The sequence below is a fragment of the Paroedura picta genome, chromosome 9 (genome assembly GCF_049243985.1).
Source record: "Paroedura picta isolate Pp20150507F chromosome 9, Ppicta_v3.0, whole genome shotgun sequence".
NCBI lineage: Eukaryota > Metazoa > Chordata > Lepidosauria > Squamata > Gekkonidae > Paroedura > Paroedura picta.
The window spans coordinates 30,435,621-30,458,653 of NC_135377.1; the positions used below are offsets into that span (position 1 = coordinate 30,435,621).

General features: G+C 40.3%; 1 protein-coding gene across 7 annotated transcripts in view; it reads left to right on the plus strand.

Annotated features, from left to right (window-relative positions):
- STAU2 (staufen double-stranded RNA binding protein 2) overlaps nucleotides 1-23,033 on the plus strand; it is a 321,968-nt gene that overhangs the window by 64,721 nt on the left and 234,214 nt on the right. For 5 of the 7 annotated variants that reach the window (XM_077352150.1, XM_077352152.1, XM_077352149.1 and 2 more), the window contains exon 12: nucleotides 16,470-16,777. The exons of the other annotated variants lie outside the window; for them this stretch is intronic. In XM_077352150.1, the coding sequence (XP_077208265.1) occupies nucleotides 16,470-16,777 (308 nt within the window). The remainder of the gene's footprint in view (nucleotides 1-16,469; nucleotides 16,778-23,033) is intronic. 7 annotated transcript variants of the gene reach the window in all.

Genomic DNA, 23,033 nt, shown 5'->3' on the forward strand with positions numbered 1-23,033 from the left:
GTATTTTAAGTGAGGTCTAACCAGAGCAGAGTGATGCAGTGCCATCACCTCACGTGATCTGGACACTATATTTCTTTCGATAAAGTCCCAAATCCCATTTGTCTTTTTAGCCACCAAGTCACTATGCTGACTCATGTTCAGTGTATGGTCTATTAGGACCCCTAGATCCTTTTCGCACATACTACTGCCAAGATAGGTCTCCTCCATCCTATAACAATGCTTTGATTTTCCTACCTAAATGCAGAACTTTACATTTATCATGATTGACATTCATTTTATTGATTTTAGCCCAGTTTTCCAGCCTGTCAAGATCATCCTGGATCTGTCTTCTGTTGTGTTTGCTACACCTCCCAGTTTAGTATCATCTGCAAATTTAATAATTACCCCCACTATTCCTTCATTCATTTATGAATATGTTGAACAACACAGGGCCTAGCATAGAACCCTGAGGCACTCCACTTGTCACTCCTCTCCAAGAGGATGATTAATTTAGTTTTTATTTGCTATTTTAAGCTGTTATTTTAAATTGTCTTTTTATGTAGTTTTGTGGTTATTGTGTTATTTACATTGTAAGGTACTTTTTATTTATTTATTCTTATGCTTGTGTGCTGCACTTCCCTGGAGCTTCAGGATAGTTTACACGGTTTAAAACACAATACTATCATAGTACGTATAAATAAAAGATTTAAAATTCATTCTTATCAATTTAAATCACAGTTCATCAATATATAAAACAATAAATGGGTTCTATCTGCTCAATCCGTCTCATTATTTGAGTTCTGTAAAATAGAAGTACGGTTAATAAATGTTCAAAATAAATAAATGTCCATTTGTATAATGACCATACTTCTTTAATGGGGAAGTTATCCAAGGTGGTTAGGTCACGCCTCTGCTTGCTCAGGTAGGGCAATGCAGATTTTTGCATAGTTCCCTGTTTCAGCCTGGAGAAAAGGTTGAGAGGGGACATGATAGCCCTCTTTAAGTATTTGAAAGGTTGTCACTTGGAGGAGGTCAGGATGCTGTTTCCGTTGGGTGCAGAGGAAAAGATGTGCAGTAATGGGTTTAAACTACAAGTACAACGATATAGGCTAGATATCAGGAAAAAAATCACAGTCAGAGTAGTTCAGCAGTGGAATAGGCTGCCTAAAGAGGTGGTGAGCTCCCCCTCACTGGCAGTCTTCAAGCAAAGGTTGGATACACACTTTTCTTGGATGCTTTAGGATGCTTAGGGCTGATCCTGGGTTGAGCAGGGGGTTGGACTAGATGGCCTGTATGGCCCCTTCCAACTCTATGATTCTATGAAAGTGCTATGAAAGATTCTATGAAAGCTGATCCTTCAGTTTAGATAGCTCTACTGCTCAGGTAGGAAGCTAGAGCTCTTCTCCAAGTCAAAACCTTTAGAACAAATTAGAAAATTGCTAGGGAGCTTCAACAGCTTTCAGATTCCCCTAAAGAAAGATTAAGGAACAACAACAAAAAGAAATCTTCATTAAGAAGAGACTCTTGTGGCAAGTGTGGCAAATGGATGTATAGAGCCATGGAATCAGAACAGGGTCCTACCGGGGAAGCTTCTGCAGCATTGACAGCCATGAAATCATCTGTGGCAGCTGTGAATAGGAAGGAGACCTGGGAGATCCCTCACATACCTCAAGTTTTGGGAGGCCACATGGGATGAACATCTGGCCCGAGAGTCAACAGGGCCCAAGCAAGCACATCCAGACCTATGTCCAATACCCCAGGGGCCATGGAGTTGTCTGGGGACAGTTCATCGCTGGGTACAAGCAGGCCTTCCTTTACAGGGATTTATGATCATGTGGATGGACCACAATATTGCATTAGCTACATGAGGACACCCTAGCATGGTGAGAGGGCCCTTTATCCTGGGGCATACCTATCTGATCCAGACTGGATATGGGTATTTCTAAGGAGTTCATGGACTTCACCAATGGGATTTCACAACCACGGTAGGAACACAGATGTATCAACATACCTGTTTTAAGCTTGGTCCCAGGAAATCATGGAACAGCAGCCAAAGGCCAATAGAGGGATGCTAGCTGACAGAACCGTCAGGGGGAGGGTTTCCCTTTTTCTACATAGCTCAACAACATCCTCAGGGTCAGAGGCTTCACCACCCTGGCCCATATGTTAAAATTGTTATGATTGTGATTTTATTGTGATTGCAATTGTATTGGTAAAGGACGGTATTAATAATAATAACACCCCTGCCGAAATGAGTCAAGCCTATGGTAACACTGAGACAAGCATACCCGCAGTCCTTCCAAAGAGGATGAGGCCCGGCCCATCAGGCACAATAGGCCTCTCAGAAGACCAAGAGTTCAGGAGTTGGCAGCCCAAGCAGAAGGCAAGTCAGGCTATCACCTTCTCGTGTATCAGAACATGGGGAGTTGTCAATGATAGCTTCTATGGAGGGCAACTCAGAGAAGAAAGAAGGCAAATGATCAAAGGAAGAGGAAACCTACTCAAGGCTTTTCCACACAGACCATTTCCAACATCTGCTAAATAAGGTGATTAGCACTCTTCAGATTGAGGTGCCAGAAAAGCCAAAGTTGTCAGTTTCTGCAAAACTGGACAACAGAGGGTTCAAAAAACCTGCCAGAGTACAAATGGTTTCTTCCTTTTCTAGATTTCTTTGAGGACATCAAAAAAAAAAAAGTATGGATCCTGCTGGGAAGCAGAAATCCATTAAAGTCTATCACAAAGATGTTCTCAACACTAGCTGAGGATGCAGTGGTTGACATTAAGGTGCCTCTGATAGGCCTCTTATGCACGGAGGGGAAGGTCCACATTCGGAGTGGAATCGCAGCGGAGGGAATTACCAATAATGTACGCCGGGGGTGGCAGCCAGGCACAGAGTCGACGTAGGCCGCCAAATAAGCTGCTTTAGCAAAACGCGGAAGAAAGCGGAGCTTCCCGGGCGACCAAGGCGCAACCAGAAGCGGCGCTGGAGTGGCTGCGGGCATCATCGTGGAGGTCCGTGGTGTACCGGGCTTCTGGGTGTGCTTGCTCTCTCCCCTTCCTTCGTTTCCTCCGGCAGGGGCGGCGCCTGCCCTTGGCAGCCCAGCCTCAATCGGCACCATGCTCTCCTCCCTTCCTGTTTGCTCCGCATTGCTGCCTCGGCGGCCGCAGCCCACAACTGCTCTGGATTTTGCCACCGTTGCGTTCCGTCCCATGCATTTGCGGTTTGCCTCGCTTCTTCCTTCTCCACGTTTTCCATGCAACTGCCAACTGCCGTTACAGCGGCCGTGCATAGTAGGCCATAGCCAGTTTGGTGTAGTGGTTAGGAGTGTGGACCAAAGTCACATGGTTTCCTTGAGGGACCTATTATACCTGAGAGCCAGGATCTGTATACGCCTAGCCAGAGTCTTATTAACAGAGGAATTACAGCAAAAAACTAGAAGCTTGATCATGAACATTGGAATAGTAGTGCTGTAGATCTCAGACATCAATCAGCAGTCCAGAGTCTCCTGATTTTGACCAGACTTGTTCCCTGGGCATGCTTCCACTCCAGCCTCTTTCCCTTCCAGAGGGAAATAGCAAGGCACAGGCACAAACATATAAAAATATCAGACAACCTAAAGGAGTTAAGATGATGGACAGTACGCCAGAACCTGATTAAAGGAATCAGTTTTCCTTAGCCTCATCAAATCATTGAAACCTTGCACACAAGTAAGAGAGCCTGGGGAGCCCACTGCATGGGCATGGTAGCACAAGGAAGAGGGGAATATTCCGAGGAGACACAGCATCAGCTGGCTAGAACTTGGTGCAGTCAAGTGATCCCTGTCAATTTTTCAGCAGCATCTGCAGGATCAGCATGTGAACATCCACACTGACAATATGTCAACAAAGGCCCACATCAATCACCAGGGTGGCACCGGGTCAAAATCTCTGTTTATAGAAGCCAAGCACTGTCTAATATACAGAATCTAAGAAAAGGCAAAATTATCCTGGAAGCCGACTGGCTAAGCAGGAGCAACTTGGACCCAGGAGAATGGAACCTGAATTGAGAAGTATTTGTCCAGATCACACACAGGTTTGGGACACCGGTGATGGATCTACTAGCATCACCAAGCAACTGCCAAGTGTGGAAGTTCCTACTGAAATTTCAAATTGCATCATAATACTGCTAGTTTGTGCAATCACTATTAAATTGCATATAAACCTCAAATGATAATATTTGTACACAGAGATGTGTGGTTTCATGGTCTTTGTTTTATTGTTCACATATTTTAGCAACTTTTAAATTATTTGTGTATATTACAGTTTGCATTGGTCTAAATGACCATTAATAAAGATTTACCTACTTACTTTACTTATAAATTACAGAGCTCACAAGTCTACTCTATGCCTTTCCCCCCATGCCCCTGCTTAACAGGATAAGGAGGGAAGAGGCAGAGGTTATATTCATGGTCCCTTTCTGGCTCTTGGTTTTCAGATCTGGTGCGGTTGTCAAGTGCACCTTCACTTAGACCGCCAACCAGACCAGATCTCCTTCCCATACTACACCTAGTCCCAGCTTGGCTGCACTGACAACCTGGAAATTGAAAGGGCATAAGCCGAGGTCTTTCCCAAAGAAAGAGTTGATGTCATGCTTCAATCAAAAAGACCAGCTACATGGTGCATATGGTGGACTTTCAGGAAGTGACATGTCAAGAAGTCACTAGACCCACTATGCCCCTTCAACAGGAACATATTAGCCTTTTTCTACAAAGGTTAGATGCCAGGTCTTAAGCCCACCTTGTTAAGCGGGTTGTAGCTATTAATTCTATTCTACATCCTTAGAAGCTCAAGAACCTATCAACAAATAAACACATTAAATGCTTTATTGTGGAAGCAAAACAACTGGCCACTCCTGCCACCAAGTTTCTCCACTTGGAGCCTTTTAACAGTCCTGCAGGCAATCACAAAACTACCCTCCAAACTATTAAAACTGATTGAGCTCAGGTTGCTGTCATGGAAATTGGCCTTTTTGGTAGCTGTAACATCTGCTGGAAGAGTGTTGTAACTGGTAGTATCATCTGCCAGAAGGAAGTTATGCATCTTCCAAAAAGACTCAGTCCCCTCTTTTGTACCCAAGATTAACTCAGCATTCCAACCGAACTAGCTATTTATTTTACTGTCATTCTGACCAAAGCTAAAGCGGCCAAAAGAAAAGACATGGTGCACATGTAGCTGGATAGGACAGCCGCTTTCAGATTCTCAGACTCACTCTACATAGCTGCTACATGGGCATCATTTACAACCCTCATCAAACTCTACAGAATTGACCAAGAGACCTAAACTGTCCTGATTTTGCAGCAAGTGGCGGAGCCATAAACTCCTTCCCCCACTGAAGGAGAATGAAACTTTCAGGACTCTTAGTTCAACATAACAACAGGCTGTATTTTCTCATTCATATGACTGATTAATACTAATATTTAATAATTACTCATGCATGTCTATGCGCACACACAGAATGATAACAAAAATGAATAAACAATGTTGCTGTTTTTTAAATGTCTTCTGTCAAAGACACATCTGCTCTAGTGTCCTTCAATAAAATGTACATGCAGAACAATCCCAGTAACAAAGGCTATACATTAAAATAGTTAAATAAACTTATTACTGTTGTGTTGCTTGTTGTATTTCTATACCATCTCTCTCTCATAATGGCCTTGGGGCAGTGACTTAATTCCCAGATGTGTACAGGTCTGATTCTGATTGGTACAGCAGCATGTGGAGAGGATGGACTTAAGTCTTCCTTCTTCAGATTTCTCCCTGATGGCACATGCAAGTTTCCTCAATGGGAACACAGTGAATCACCGCTTTCAGGTTGGGAAAATGTCTCAGGTGAAAAAAGGGGAAGCCCCACATCCCCATTTTAGTAATCTGAATTGGGCCCACCCATGATTTGATAATTAAGTTTAGAGTATGGTACTCACAGTGCTTGTCTCATTGAAAAGAAATAGGGCAGACCTTTGAGGGACACATATGTGTGATTCTTTCCTACAGTACCACACTAGAAGCCCACGTAATACAGGTACAGTTTTTTTTAATATATTTCTTTATTTTTGCATTCCCCAGAGACTTAGGGCAGCTTATAAAGGGGTTAAAATGCAGAAGAATTAAAATTAAATGTTAGCTATTAATAATGTCTATTAGATGAGGTGTGCTGTTACTGCCAAGCTTATAAAGTACCCTGAAGTTATGAGTATAGGCCGACTCTTTATTAATAATAGTATTAAGTTAAGCTGAGATAAAGTGACCGACTAAAGAGAATCAAGTAAGATTCATGACCAAATAGGATTAAGCCTACATCTCCATAGCCTAAACTAGTTCTTCAACTAGCACAAAGTGACTGAATTGCTTGCTGGCCCAATTTAAAGTCTAATATGTCTATATGTATAGTAGCCATTCTTAGCATAAGGATGCTATATATCTTGTCATGTGTGGCTGTGCACATCCTGAGTAAGCTTGATAAGTGCTAATATTTAACACTCACAGAGTAATCCACGGTACAAACAAGTGCGCATAAAGATGTTTTTAAAAGGTGTATTTGTTTCTCATAGAATCATAGAGTTGGAAGGGCAATAAAGGCCATTTAGCCCAACACCCTGCTCAATGCAGGATCAGCCTAAAGCATCAATTCAGGTAAGATAATAGCAGTATCTCAGGATGGAGTAAAGCAAACAGATAAATAATTTCCTGCCTCCACCACCTAGTGTTCCTCCCTGAACCACCACCACCCAAAACCTTTTTCCTGGGAATCAGTAGACCTTTTTGAACAGAACTAAGGACAGAGTAGAGGCTGTAGTGAGATGGTGACTTGACAGGAATCAGCCTGTCCTTCCAACAGAAATGCATATCTGTTATTGGAGCAGACTGTAGAATATACAAGCCAGTATTCCTGTTGTCATTTATCCAGAGGACTCTTCATCTTATCCCATGTTTGTTAAGTTATACTTGGGATTTTTTTTTAGTGAAGGATGTTTTCCTTCCGTCTCCCAGTCTTCCTTTAGTAGTCCTTTAATCTCATTTAATTTCCCAAAATGCCTTTTCACATTAAATGTCATGAAGAAAAAGGAATATTAACATCTCAAAGTGCTTGTGTTTTCATATACAACTTTGGCATAGCTCCAGGTTAAAAGGCCTTTTTTACTCCTAGTGCTTTGGGGGCAAGAGCAGGAAGACACCTCCTGCGTCCTGTGCATAGGTTGTCTGAAGTTATTGGTTAGTCATTGTGCAAAACAGAACACTGGACTAAACAGACCTTTGATCTGATCAAGCATGGCTACTCTTATGTCCTCACATAATTTCCCTTTACATTTTATGATTGTATATCAAAGTGCTTTTCAAAACACAAGTTTGTTAAGAGAGAACCAAAAGAAGCAAAATTATCCCACCTCTGGCCAGTCTTCCTCTGTGAAGGTTTTCCTCTATCCTATATTAGTATTATAAGGTGAACACGGGCTTGTAAACACAATATTTTCAATAGTCAACTCTAGGAGGTCCTAGGTTCTATATTCCTCAAAGCTATCTACATTGATAGAAGAGAACCATATATGCTCAGTGAACATCTTGAAGGAAAGGTAGGATGAATGGGTGGACAAATAGTCAATCCCCAGTAGATAATCAAGTGGGAAAATGTGGTCCTTTAATTTGAAACTGTTCTTGAAGCAGTTACCATTCCCTATGACAGGACTGATCAATCCAATCATATGCACTTCTGCCATTCTTCTCAGGGTTGAGCTGATGAAGTTTTGACTGTCTGGAAGATGTCTGTATGCCATGCAGACTCAGCATGATTGCTACCACAAAAAATATGGTCACCTAAATCTTTGGTTTCTTATGTTCTAATCTCTCTGCAGAGTTACTACCTTTTTAATGGGCCTATGATTTAATGTTTTGTAAACCTATTCATAAAAGTAATTTTATACTAGTAACATCTCAAGAACCATAGAAAATAATCATTATGTTCAAAATAATGTTTGAGTTAATCCTGAATCTATCAGGTAGGAAAGCTTTTGAGTTTCAGAAGAAAACTATAGAAAAGTAGTACAACAAATATATTTATTTGTATATATCCCAATTAAATTCTCATGACATCTGAGATGGAAATGTAATTTTTTTGTTTAAAAAACCATGGAAAACATTTTATTTCAAAACACTTGTTTTTCTTGCCTAACTCATTTATTACTCTGGACTTTTTGCATGAAATCTGGAACTTTGTTCCTTAGGAGTCCATCTGCTCCTGCTGTTTGTTCACCATCTGAAATCATAATCATCTGTTTGTGACCCACTAATCATTTTCTCAGTAACTAATTGTGATGTCACAAATGGATGATTATGATTTCAGGTGGTGAAGAAGCAGCAGGAAATCATGAACTCCTAAGGAACAAAGAAGAATAAGCATGGAGAAAAACAGATATTCGTGTCATAGTTATTTTTTTCAAATTAAAGTTTGCATTGAACACAGCTATTTTTTTCTCTGAAAAAGAAAAAAACAGGTAGGAAAGCTTATCATAATATTATTAACCTATGATTACCATCATCCCATAGATATACTTTTGTCACTCTATAAGGAAACATAATGCACATAAATTGTCAGAACCTAATTGTTTACTTCACTGTTAAGACAAAGTACCTTAAAACAGGCCTTTAGGAAATCTGTGTGCTGTAGATTTTCATCTAGAATATAAAACACATTTATTACAAGTTTATAGACGTTGTGTTGAATAATTTTGTGAGTTATCTCTTGCAACCCCCCATATGTTTTTTTTTTATCCAGGACAGGGAATGTTAGTGGAGCCCTCCTGTGGCTACTTTGCATTTTCCATAGGTGATAATTGAAGTCTTTTCAGTTTATTTAATAAAATGTTTCCCTTATGTTTCAGATATGCTAAAATCACACCTGGTATGCAAAGTCCTATCATACTTTATAATTTTTAATATCTTCTTAGCGTATTGTTGATTTTCCCATGCCCAAGATTTTATGGGTCTGTGAATGTACTACATAAACAAATTCAAAATAAGATAAAATAGGCGCTTTTAAATTTCTATAGTTGTTTGTATGCATTGTATCCTTCTGTGTCATTCCTGACCTTCTATTGAACTGGATTATTGATAATTTAATAATTTGTTTATAAATTATATTTAAGTCAATTGCGTACCTTGGGTCTTATAGAGGTGTTTGTTATGCCCCTTCCAACTCTTCTAATTTAAGCTGCTCCACGTGAGGCAGTTTCTTGGTGCTCCCTTCCACCCTTACTACTGGTCTTGTGAATGGAAAGTGTTGCTCCATAGCAAGGTTGCATATGCCTAATGGAAACCACAGGGGACCAACTGGACTGTGTTTTCTCTTCAGAATTCAGAAGAGTTGTGCTTTTTGGTCTCAGGACACTCAAATATCACCAAAGCACTAATCTGATCTCAGGTCCAGAAATGTAAAAGCTGTGACTTTGATTGGCTTCATAGAGACCAGAGTTCTTATGGGCATGAATAAAAGAAGCCTAGTAGAGTTTTATTCTGTTTTGGGCACAGTCAAGGTAGCCACATAGAGAGCAGTAAAAGGAGGAGCGGAAGAAGAAGAATAGATTATTTGAACTGAAGTATTTGGGCCAAAATTCTTTTCTTTTTTAATATGCTAGTCACGGCAGAAAAGCAAATTCTTATCTATTCAAGACAGGATAGGAGTTTGGTGTAGTGGTTAGGAGTGCGGACTTCTAATCTGGCATGCTGGGTTCGATTCTGCACTCCCCCACATGCAGCCAGCTGGGTGACCTTGGGCTCGCCACGGCACTGATAAAACTATTCTGACTGAGCAGTGATATCAGGGTTCTCTCAGCCTCACCCACCTCACAGGGTGTCTGTTGTGGGGAGAGGAAAGGGAAGGTGACTGTAAGCCTCTTTGGGTAGAGTCCTTTGGGTAGAGAAAAGCGGCATATAAGAACCAACTCTTCTTTTTCTTCTACTTGTCCATACAGGTCTCTCCCTCTTTCTCCCTTTGTGATCTATTCTGATGTGCACTTGCATTTGTTTATGTTTGCACTTTCTTTCCTTCCTCCCTTCCTTCTCCTTTGTAGGATGATAGAGAGTAGTCTCTTTCCAGAAACTTGTGTGCATACACTTTATTCAGCTTTGTCTGCTAGCTCATTTCCATAGTGCCCACAGTTCTTGAGGCATTACTGTTGGGAGTGTCTTTTCTCTGTAGCATAAGCTAGCTGTGAATGGGTAAATATATTCCTCTGTATCTGGCATTACATTGATTTACCTTGCATTGTTGGGCTTGAAAGTATACTTTGTGCTGGTGATGATCTTTGTTAATGAAATGACACATTCAAGCATATCATTTACCTGTAGTAATCATTACTCACAATCCCTCACAATGGAGGCCCAGATCACAAAGGTAGCGCGGCTGGCATTCTACCATCTCTGCCAAGCCAAACTACTAGCGCCCTACCTGGCCCCGGAACACCTAGCCACAGTGATCCATGCGACGGTCACCTCTAGACTGGACTTTTGTAACTCGCTCTACGCAGGCCTGCCCTTAGCCCTGACCCGGAAACTACAACTGGTTCAAAATGCAGCAGCCAGGATCCTCACAGCAACACCGTGGAGGTCTCATATCCGGCCTATTCTCTACCAGCTGCAATGGTTACCAGTTGAATTCCGGATCAGACTAAAGGTTCTGGTTATTACCTTCAAGGCCATACGCGGTCAGGGCCCAGTGTACCTGAGGGACCGCCTCCCCGCCTATGCCCCCAAAAGAGCTCTGCGCTCTACTACCACTAACCAGCTAAGGATCCCTGGCCCTAAAGAAGTCCGTCTGGTCTCGACCAGGGCCAGAGCATTCTCTGTTCTGGCCCCTACCTGGTGGAACGAGCTCCCAGAAGAGATCAGGGCCCTGACGGAGCTTAAACAGTTCCACAGGGCCTGCAAAAAGGAGCTCCTCCACCAGGCATTTGGCTGAGAGCAGACGTAATCAACAGCGACCAAGGGCCCCTGCTCCCCCCCCACCCCCCCTCAGAATTCAATAAATAAACCACCCCCCTCAGAATCCCATCAATAAGCCCTGGACCTGTTTGTAGTACTATATTGTTATACCGTTATATTGTGCTGTTATTTTGGTTACAATTATTAGTTATCAGTTATACATGTTACAGACTGTTTTATGTATCGTTCTCTGTTATGATGTAAACCGCCCTGAGCCTCCGGGGAGGGCGGTATATAAGTATGATAAATAAATAAATAAATAAATAAATAAATAAATAAATTATTGATAGCCGTCCTGGATTTTAAGTTGAGGAGCAGTTACCACTAACAGTATGCTTTTTGCCTTGATTCTACTGTTTGGTTAATTCATAAATGCTTTTTTGACCTTTACAAAACAATCTTAGGATAGTGGGTTTATTTTCTGTTATCAGAACTACAATGTACTTTGTCATGATCTTCCCTGACCCCAGCCAGTGTGGTATAGTAGTTCAGTATCAGGCTTATATGAGAAAGACCCAGGTTCAAAAACCCTCTCAGTCATGGAAGCTCTCTGGCTGACCTTGGGCCAGGCACATTCTCTCACTCAAATATGCTTCACAGGGTAGCCCATTCAATAGAGTTTCTGCCTAAAATATTGAAGAGCTACTGTCAGAGTTATGCATAACTTCATTCACTGACATTATGTGTTTGGATTCACCTCATGGTAGCCATTTTGTGATTGCCTCCACCCTCTGTGACAGCCATTTTGGGTTGCACTCACCACACTTGGTCAGAATTTCAGTGGTGCCCACATGCTGAGAAAGGTTACGGACTCCTGAGCTAGACAGCTCAGTAAAGCATAAAGGACCTACAGCTAGCATCCTGGGTAGGGAGTGGGCTCATTTTGGGTTAAAATGAAGTGTTAGAACTTCAGAAAGGAAAGTCTAATTCTAGTGTATTCTGATATTTTATACATTTTTTCATTGATCCCATCATTAGCAAACTTGATACGTTTTCTCTACTTATCCAATTATTTAACCACTTTCTTTTGTGATAGTGTGATTAATAATTTTCATGAAACTTCCCTTTCAACAGAGGAACCTGGCCAGTTGTCCATCCTGGCCTTGCAGGGGTGTGTTGAATTTGCTGCTTCTTCGGCTTTATTTAGAACCAACACAGGCTACCTCTGTTGTTTCACTAGTTACATCCATGAGAGTTAAGTCCATGTCTTCATTGAGCATTCACCAAATCGCTGGTTCCGGAGATCACATGGTTGGTCTGCTTCCACTTACAAAATATTTTTTGTCTTTCATAGGTAGGCTTGTAACAAGCCAGATTCAGGTTTTTGCAGTATAATCAAACTGGACTTTTTCACGGTTCAAGAGTCAAGTTTAGGCACTCAATTAGAAACTGGCATCTATGTCAGATGCAACCCGCATAACAAATGAGTTTGACACCTCTGGTTTAAACCATATTTTGCATGTACACTTAAAGTACAAACAGAGGTTAGCGCCAAACTGAAAATCTGGATTGAGTGTAAATGTTTTTCTGGTGTATTTATGTTCTTAATTATACACAGGCTTCAAATTTGTGCTTGAACATTTATTTTCTTGCTTGCTTGGAGAATGTGTAACCCATAGTACCTACAAGTTTAGAAACATTGTTTCATTTAACCCATTCCTATTAAATACAACTGAGATAGTAAACAACATAAACATACTTAGAATTTTGGCCATTAGGTGCATTTTAACTTTTAATTCTCTAACCAGCCCAAGGTTTTTCTTCTTGCTTGTTGTTATTAAATGTTAAATACTTTTAATATTTAAAAAAAAACCTAAAGGGATTTTTAAAAGGAATCTTTATATCATAGGTTTGTGAAGTGTGATGGGTTCAGGGCCTTCTGGTTTTTATGGTAGTTGGGAAAATTTGGTACAAACATAAAGGCTCCCCACTGGCTATGCAGATTCCCTGCATATACAGTACTCTGGGTTACAGACAAAATTTTCCTTTTTTAAATGCTACCATTACTGTAACAGCTGTGGACAAACAGAAGTTGACAAATTACAAGAAGAAATAATAAGTGGGTGCAAGTAGTGCATGATCAGAAAATTATTTTAAGATAGTAGGGTCTGATACATAAAAGGTAAAGGTAAAGGTATCCCCTGTGCAAGCACCGAGTCATGTCTGACCCTTGGGGTGATGCCCTCCAGCATTTTCTTGGCAGACTCAATACGGGGTGGTTTGCCAGTGCCTTCCCCAGTCATGACCGTTTACCCCCCAGCAAGCTGGGTACTCATTTTACCGACCTCGGAAGGATGGAAGGCTGAGTCAACCTTGAGCCGGCTGCTGGGATTGAACTCCCAGCCTCATGAGCAAAGTTTTCAGACGGCTGCCTTACCACTCTGCGCCACAAGAGGCACTTATACCTAATGCATGTGAGATGTGATTATATCAAATTAGTCCTTTGGAGGAATTTTATAATTAAGTTGATGCTCCTGTATTATACATTGAATAATAGGTCTCCAAGTGCAGTTACTGACTGAATCATCTCAGTGTTGTTAAATACACTAGCTTCCCACACTTTGATCAGCCATTTGCAACAACTGATTTTTAATTAATAGTTTCAAATATCAAAGATATGAGGAGCCAATGTATACAAGAAGAAAAGCAGAATTGCGTAGCAAGACTGCTCAATTAAAGCTTTTCTGTGATGTCTTCTTCACTGAATATGAAAAGAATAAAGAAGGCCCTCTCTGGAATCACTTCAGTCTCTCTGAAGTGAAGCCCCTATTTAATAATGAAAATATGAATAATACTATTGTATGGTATTATTTAAGAGTTTTTTGTTAGAAACATCATTGGTAGTTTCAGAGTCAAACCTCAAAGGAGAATTGTATGACTTAATTTGTTGACATGTATAGAACTTCCAAATCTTGAAAACAAAAGGTGTTACATAAATGGAAAGTCCTTGTCATTATTACTAATTGAGTGATGTTATTATAGTAATGTGGATACAATTTAAAAACATATGATACATTATGCAGGACAGGGTTTTTTGTTCATCCTATGCTCCATATTAGTTGTTTTAACATTTAGAAAGATTAGTAATCTGGAAGAATTCCCAACTATTGTTCCAGACAGCAGTTAGATATTTGGGTGGATCATGTAAAAACACTGAAAAGGCTGAGAGAGCATGTGAAATGTTTGTTTGAAGTGATATTACATCAGTGGACTAGACATCTGTACTTTTTGATGTGGTTTAAAATGTTTTATAGTATTGTAGTGGAATTTCAAATGGGTTTTCTTTCACTGTATTAATTCTATTATTATTTCTGAACACATTTTTTTCATTTATGCTGTTTAATATGTGCGTGCATGTGATATATATATATATATATATATATATATATATATATATATATATATATATATATATATATATATAAAACTGTAATGAAAATTAGATTTTCATTAAACAGTATTCAAAGTCTATTGCTTTTGTCTGCAAGTAGGCCAGTAGAAATCATATATCTGTCACATCTACTATTACAAAACTTAGCTGTTCCATAATTGTGAGTGTAGGGCGACAAACTAAATATAATTGTTTATTTAAACTAATGTATTCAATATGCTGTGGCTTCCAACCTCAATCCTGCACCTCAAGTCCTTAACATTGAACTCAATTATGTATGATGAAAATTCTCCATAAAATGGTACCTTCTCGCTCTGTGGCAGAAGAAGGTTGGATTTTATACCCTGCTTTTCTCAAAGCACGTTACCACCCCCTATGCTTTTCCTCCTCACAACAGTCACTGTCCTAAGGTCATCTAGCAGGCTTCATATGAAAGAGTGGGGAATCAAAATGGCATTCCGCCAGATAAAATCTGCTGCTCTTAACCACTACATGGTGCTGGCTCCTGCCTTGGCTGCCAGCACAAACACAGACCAGGCTGCAACAAAGCTTTTGTGCTTATACATTATGCTCAGTGCTTTATCATCTGGCTGGTGGTAGCTCTCCAAGGTTTTCTTGTTACTGACTTGGTATCTTTTAACAGAGATGCTGAGGATTGAACCTGATATCTTTTTTCATTCTGTCTAGCTATCTGTGACATTGTTATTCTGTTCTCCTTGCAAGTAGTTCAAGGTTCTACTCCTTTCCATCTTATTATAGCAATCCTATGTAAATCAGGCTGAACTAAAGGGGCTAGCCCAAGGTCATAAAGTGAGCTTCGTAGCTCAGTAGGGTTTGAATCCAGCTGAATTCATACAATCACACACTGGCTGTCAAACGTTATACATGTTATGCATGCTTTCTGCCACTCATTTATGGCTCTAATATCCTGTTACTAGTACACATGTATTGCCAGAATTAATATATGAAAATGTCTTATACTGAGTAAGGTGGCTGTATTTTTCCCTGTTAGTTGGGAAAATCTACTCTGTTAGTTACTTTCCAGAATTTTAGATCTATCTCAGTTCTGCTATCTAAGGCCTTTTAAAATGGATGTAGCAGGGACTAAACTTGAGGTATGTTATTCTGAGATACAGGCTATCCATTTAGTTTTTAGGGCAGCATGCAACTAAATCATGGATATTGGTCTATTGTACACTACTCTCTGTTTTAAAAATATCTGTTTTTGGTGAAGACTATAATTAAAGATATGAGCCTCTTGTGGTGCAGGGTGGTAAGGTAGCCAACATGCTGTCTGAAGCTCTGCCCATGAGGCTGGGAGTTCAATCCCAGCAGCCGGCTCAAGGTTGACTCAGCCTTCCATCCTTCCGAGGTCAGTAAAATGAGTTCCCAGCTTGCTGGGGGGTAAAATGGTAATGACTGGGGAAGGCACTGGCAAACCACCCCGTATTGAGTCTGCCAAGAAAACGCTAGAGGGCGTCAACCCAAGGGTCAGACATGACTTGGTGCTTGCACAGGGGATACCTTTACCTTATAATTAAGGATGGTTTTATTATACTATATATATATAAGCACAAAGTAGTTATTCTAGTATAATGGTGATGATTGTTATGAAGTTTGGCAATGAAAATAGAATTGATTGTAAAAGAAGACAAAATAAGATATTACTTGTCTAAACAGAGTTGAGGCTGGATGTAGTTGAAACCCTTGCAGAAGTTGTTGTCAGACCATATCTTTCCCTGCCTTCCCTTACCCAAGCAGCCTGCTGTTTATCTTAAGACACCTTTCTGAGACAAGGGAGAACTTTGCTAACAAAAGTTCAGGAAACTTCTGCTAGCAACTTGCATTAGCTGAAAAAGAGAAGATTTTCCCTTTCCCTCTTGTTGCTACAGTATTCTGTCCCATGGTACATTTCTAGGGCTCCCTCAGCTTCAGAGAAGAGTTTGAAGACAAACAGCAAACAGGAAGGTGGGTAGATATCTACTCTTCTAGTTCCTTCCACTAGTTTTTCTACTGGATCTGACCCAGTGTTTTGTTTGGTAACATTTAAATATAGTGATAATAAGAATTACGTTTGCTCTGTTTTCAGCGCCAAAGGGAATTCTCCATCTCTCTCCTGATATTTATCAAGAGATGGAAGCCAGCCGCAACAGAGCATCACCTGGTACCACTGTAAACTATATGGCGTCCAAGGAAATGAGCCAAACGTCTAGTTGTTTCTTCAGCATATCTCCTGCCACTAATAGTACAGCTACAATTGCCAGGGAACTACTTATGAATGGAACATCCCCAACTGCTGAAGCCATTGGTTTAAAAGGAATGACACTTACTTCCCCTTGTTCTACAGTACAGCCTTCAAAACAACTGGAATATTTGGCAAGAATCCAAGACTTTCAGGTATGTATAGGTCTGAAATATATATAAGATATATAAAAACAGGGGGTTTCCTTCCCCATTCTGAGGTCTGTAGAGACCTGCCTGAGGCACCAGCAAGATAGTGGAGCACAAGCTTTTGGAGATAGAGAGGAAGGGACCTCACATGATAAATCGAAGCAAGCGTTTTTATCAATATACAATGTCAGATTATGTTGATACTAGGAAGACAGAAATGGAAAGGGCTGCCCCAATGTAGTCAGCTTGTCATGAAGAACTGGATATGTTGAGTGTACGTTCCCTGCATCCCTTTCTGTATGCTTTCATTCCATTAACTCTAAAATGTATGCACAAAACCTGAAACATGAGGATTTAAATGGAAGGCATTTGCTGGATGCTACTGTGCAGCTGCAGCAGAGTAATTGTGTATTTTTTCTTTTAAACGTCAGACACAAATCCCCCACACGTTGCAAGTGACATCCCACCCTGATTAGAAAAGGGAAGTGGTTTTTTTAATTGTAGCTGCAGAATAAATACACCAGAGAATTGGACCATAAGGCTTGCACAGAATCTGAAGTTGAGATTAAAGGTTTACCACTCTGAAAGTCTGCAGTAAACTCTGTGCCTGATGGGCCATAGTTTCCAGTTTTTTTCTCTCATTTTTTTACAATCTTGTCAGATATGCTTGTTCTCCACCTCTCAAAAATTGTGCTTTATTGTCATACAGCACAACATAATTCATCAGTATTTTTTTCATTTGAGTTAGCTGCCGCTGCTTCTTGCCTAGCTGTAGTATACAGTTACTATGTGCTGATTATTGCCCCGTTCTTCTGCTTGAATGGCCCCCTGGCAATTCTCAGGTTGGCTTGAAAAATAGAAACCTTGTTCCCCTTAACCCAGGTTGTTGCTTATTATACTTGATTCTACATGAACTTCACTAGATATTCTCTCTAATTTCCTCCCTTCTTTCTCATTCCCCTCAATGTATCACGAAACTGGTGATTTTGGCTTCATACCCACAGCCCTTTTGTTTAGTTCAGTTTAATACCTTGGCTGCCTGAGTTTTTTGGAATGAGTGTGAAGCTCTGTACTGGATCAGTGAGCACCGAGCAGAGTGTTAAACAGAATCTCTGTGGGAAATGGCTTAGTGAGCTGTCAGGTGCCTATCACAGGTCTCTTCACCATTTTACCACAGAAAGCTCTTTCTTTTCAAGGTCTTAAAAGCCTTTTTCTTTACAGGTTAGTTATACCATGTAGGTTCACCAGTTACAAAAATAATATATTTACTAGAAGGGTGCTTGTTTCATGTTGAATGAATGCCTCAGGACAGATGTTTCAAAAATTGTTTGGGAACAGGGATTTCTAATTGTGTATTTTTTATTAACTTACCTTTGTGTTTCATCAGTGATTATATGTACATAGTTTTGTCCCCAGCATTCTTTTTTATTTCTTTTTTAATCCAAAAGGATTCCCAGAAGGCTTTATTACTATGAGAAAGAAATCTGTATTGATTTTATAAACTTTTACTGGAGAATCTCCAGCTAGAGGGCATACTCTTTAAAATGTTTGATTATTTAATTTAAACTCTTCAGAATTCATTTCATATATAAAGCACACATGTGTTACAAACCCTAAATATTTCTGGATTCTTGAGATCACTATATAAAATAAAGCATATTAAATTATTCATTGCCCACTATTATAGTCCTCTGTTATTAAAAGAGCGGTGTTGTACTTTGATTCAGTTCAAATTAATGAAGCCAAGTACTTAACAAAGAGTTATGGTATCTGAATAAAGCATTCTTACAGTTTTAGTTATGTAAACTTTGAGTTTATGGTTTCAGCCACTTGCTTGGAGACGCGCTATTAAATAAAATCAGCTGCACATAAAATTAGGGTAGCTATTTTAATGATTACATACCATTTAGTTCATTGTTTTATAACTTAAATAGAAAGGTTTCCTTTTAAAAAGGCAATGTACATGAAATATTCCAAAGATATTGTTTACATTTATTCCACATATTTACTTATTTTTAAAATATTCTGGCTGGAATGTTTGAGGCAGCTAACATCACTGGTATTCTCCAGCTTTACTTTATTAGGCAGAAAACTAACTAAATTAACTGAACTGTCTATAAGACTTCTATAGATATTTATAGTTGATATATCAAGTCCGGAGTACCACAGCAGTTAGTGAACCGAATGATCAAGCAGCCATATTCCTGGGAGGGCCTGCGGCACTAATGTTCTGAACTTCAGTACTATTTAAAATATAAGATTGCTCAGGAGTAGGAAATCTTTGTGGCCTGACTCCACATGCACACACATACATACACATGCATCCTCTAACTTTGAAAGTATTGGTGTACTGGCAGATAAAAAGGGCGGACCTGGCCAGACATTCTGGGAGCAAAGCAAGCCTCAACAACATTGCTTGCACCTCAGGTTCATCATGGATGTGAGTTTCAGCTGTGTAGGTCCATAAGTCAACAGCGGGCATAAGCCATGTATATTGCTTTGTCTTGAGTTATTGACCCCAGTGTCTAAGGTTCTTGCCTTAGTCAATGTGATGGGGAACCAGGTATATGTACTGAGTAAAATGACTGCATGTAGTGCTGTTCAGCAGGTGTGTGTGTGCGGGGGGAGGGGGGGTAGAATCCTAGTATAGTTTATTCACTGCAGAATTTGGTGTCTGAAGTTTTGCAGGTATAAAGCTAATCAGCATTTTTACAATATACAGTCATTTTCGTAAGAGTAAAATTTGATTTCCAGATTTTGTAGGAAATGGTTCCCCTACCCTATTTCGATAAGGACACCCCTCCCCCATTTAAATTAAATATTGTGCATTTCAAAAGTAGTTCTTTTTTACATTATTTTAAAATATTCAAGTTAATATGATTTGACTGAATACTAGTACCAGATGTGATTCTGTACCTTTAACATCTGTACAACAAACAAGAATTCCATACAATTGTGTGACCCTCCCTTCCATTGCTAAATGGGTAAGGAGAGAAGAATTTTACCTAGTGAATTGCAGCCTGTTATGCAAATATTGGGATTAAGATAGCAGGGAGAAATATCAGCAACCTCAGATATGCAGATGATACCACTCTAATGGCAGAAAGAGGAACTAAAGAGCTTTTTGATGCGGGTGAAGGAGGAGAGTGCAAAAGTTGGCTTGAAACTCAACATCAAGAAAACGAAGATCATGGCATCTGGCCCTCTCTATTCCTGGCAAATAGATGGGGAAGAAATGGAGATAGTGACAGATTTTATTTTCCTGGACTCCAAGATCACTGCAGATGGGGACTGCAGCAAAGAAATTAAAAGATGCTTACTCCTGGGGAGGAAAGCTATGGCAAATCTAGACAGCATCCTAAAAAGCAGAGACATCACCCTGCCAACAAAAGTGTGTCTAGTCAAGGCTATGATCTTCCCAGTTGTAATGTATGGCTGTGAAAGTTGGACCATAAGGAAGGCCGAGCATCAAAGAATTGAGGCTTTTGAACTCTGGTGCTGGAGAAGACTCTTGCGAGTCCCTTGGACTGCAAGGTGAACAAACCAGTCAGTCCTGGAGGAGATCAGGTCTGACTGCTCCTTTGAAGGCCAGATCCTAAAGATGAAACTCAAATAGTTTGGCCACCTCATGAGAAGGAAGGACTCCCTGGAGAAGAGCCTAATGCTGGGAGCGATTGAGGGCAAAAGAAGAAGGGGACGACAGAGAATAAGGTGGCTGGATGGAGTCACTGAAGCAGTTGGTGCGAACTTAAATGGACTCCAGGGAATGGTAGAGGACAGGAAGGCCTGGAGGATAATTGTCCATGGGGTCACGATGAGTCGGAGACGACTTCGTACCTAACAACAAAAAAGGCTTTGTGCCCTTTTTAAAAGCTTTATTTCTGGATATATTCAAAATTCAGTTGCTAAAAACTGTATTTTGATTACATTTTGTAGTTATATTTTTATTTTTCATACAAATGTATATGTGTTTCTTAGGAATGATTACTTGATATCTGAAATTGGGGAGCAGACAGTTCTTTCCTCCTTAAATGGACTCTGCCGACACAAACAGAATACATTGGCAAACATTCAGAGCCATTTCGCACAATGGGCAATGTTGCTAAATCTGTGCACTATTGAAAAGCGCTGCAATCAAAAGCGGCAGGTCTCGGTAACGCACACAGTCGTTTCTATCGAAAAAAGGCTCTCCCACTAGTGCTGTTCTCGTAACACACAAGTTTCCAGTCTCGCCGAAATGGCAACAAAGTAGGCAATATTTTTCAGCGCTTCCTCCCACCCCTGGCCATCAATCAAACAGAACAGGCAATTAACTGTTGTGTTCATGCTTCCCTTTAAAAACTGTTTTTTTTTTAACCCGAAAACACCTGTAGCAACGCATATTTGTCCATTCAATGTATCAGAAAGACCTTTTCGCTGGCGTGGGAGCTGGCACTTAATCGCTTACACGCTCTTAAAGTTTTAAAAAATCCCCCCGCCCCCTGTGCAATTTCTGGCTGAAATTACGGGCAGTGTCGAACAGGGGGCTGTATTGTGCTTAGAAACTTTAGAGACAATTGCTTGTGGAGGGATTTCAGCCAAAGAAGCATTGTTTATTCGTTGCTTTTGCCGGTATAAGGGGGGGGGGGGAATGGCGATCGCGATGCCGGAAGCTCGGGTGCGAGAGCTTAGGGAAAGACATGCTTGCTACCTCTACATTGAGAACGCACATGTCTTTTTCAGATGTGTTGCAGGTCATTTTCAAGGCTCTAGCGGTTTTTAGGGGGAATCCACTTTTGTAAGTCTTTTCCAAGAAACATTTGTGAATTCCCTAAAAAGCACTACAACAAAGCGAGTGTTGCAGGAGTGTTGCAGATTGTGTATGATGTCATGTGTAACGTAAAAAAAAATGTGTAACGTAAAAAAAATAGCGTTACACAATGGTGAGTCTTCAGCAACATTAGCGCTGTGCAGAATGGCCCTCAGTTGGTAACAATTGTCTAATAAAAATTGTGAGATGTGCATAGGTTTACATCAAATTTAAAATTTCCAGTTGCACTATGGCTCTTGCACAAAGTGAAATACAAGGAAGAGATCATAGTAGCTGCTTGTGCTAAGTCACATTCCTTGTATCCTATTTGCATTTTCCTTTGTGCAAGATATTGTGGAACCAGTTTATGGGTGTTATAATACATAGAAGAAAAGTACTCACTTGGTGTTGCATAAGGCATACATAGAGCTTTGCTTGGAATGTTCATGTTTCCACTTGCACATCATTGGATCCAAGCCAGGTTCATAATTTCTCAAATACTACCTACTTTTATATTATTATGGTATAACATCAGTAAGTCTACAATTTTACATTGGATATAATTCAGACAAATTTCTTCATACTTAAAGCTGGATTTTTATTGCTAAAAGACAATATTGCTTTACAGCAAAAGAACAGGATCGACCTCCTGTCCCTAAGCAAGATATCCTATTCATGTTCCTGGAAACCAAACTTCATGTGCTTATATGTGCATATTGTTATACGTTGATTTGACTGCACACTGAAAAGTTAGCATTAGTGCCTTATAGAGCATCTAACTGTATGAACAGCTTCTTGAATAAAAAGGATTTATTTATGTTTATATTTTTATACTGCCACTGCCAGCAGGCTGGCTTGTGGCAGTTTACAGAAAGAAAATAACATAATATCCAGTAAAAACATACAATGTTAATAACCCCTTAACAATAACCCTAAAACACAGAAAAATAGTAGTATCCAGACTGACCTAAAAAAAAACTACCCCACGCTCTGGAACATCGGTCTTAGTGCAGATGAATTAAAGATGTGGCTGGCAAATCAGTGTGACATAAACAAATTGGTAACCAGTGAAGTTGTTTCAACAGATTTAAGTTCTTGAGACCATTTCCACACAAGGAATGTGTTCCTGGACAGCCTTTGAATGTTGGCAGCTTTTAGAGCCCCCTCCACATTTAGGGTAGCCTACCACACTAAATTGCGTGTCCCATTAGTGAGCAACCAAGGATAAGACTGCATGATTGGGGAAATGCGTGATAGTTTCTGCAGCTTTGTCCTGCCCTCATACCAGCCCTCACCTCTCCATTTCCTACCCCAAGTAATTTTTACTCCAGGCCTGTTTCTAGCATGGGAGGGGGTGAGGGCAGTGGAGTGGGATAAGCCTTCCCTGGCCCTGTTTCTGGTGTTGGGAGGGGGCAGGAGGACAGAGCAGCAGAGGCCTGCCCTGGCCCTGTTTCTGCAGGCTCCCACTACATC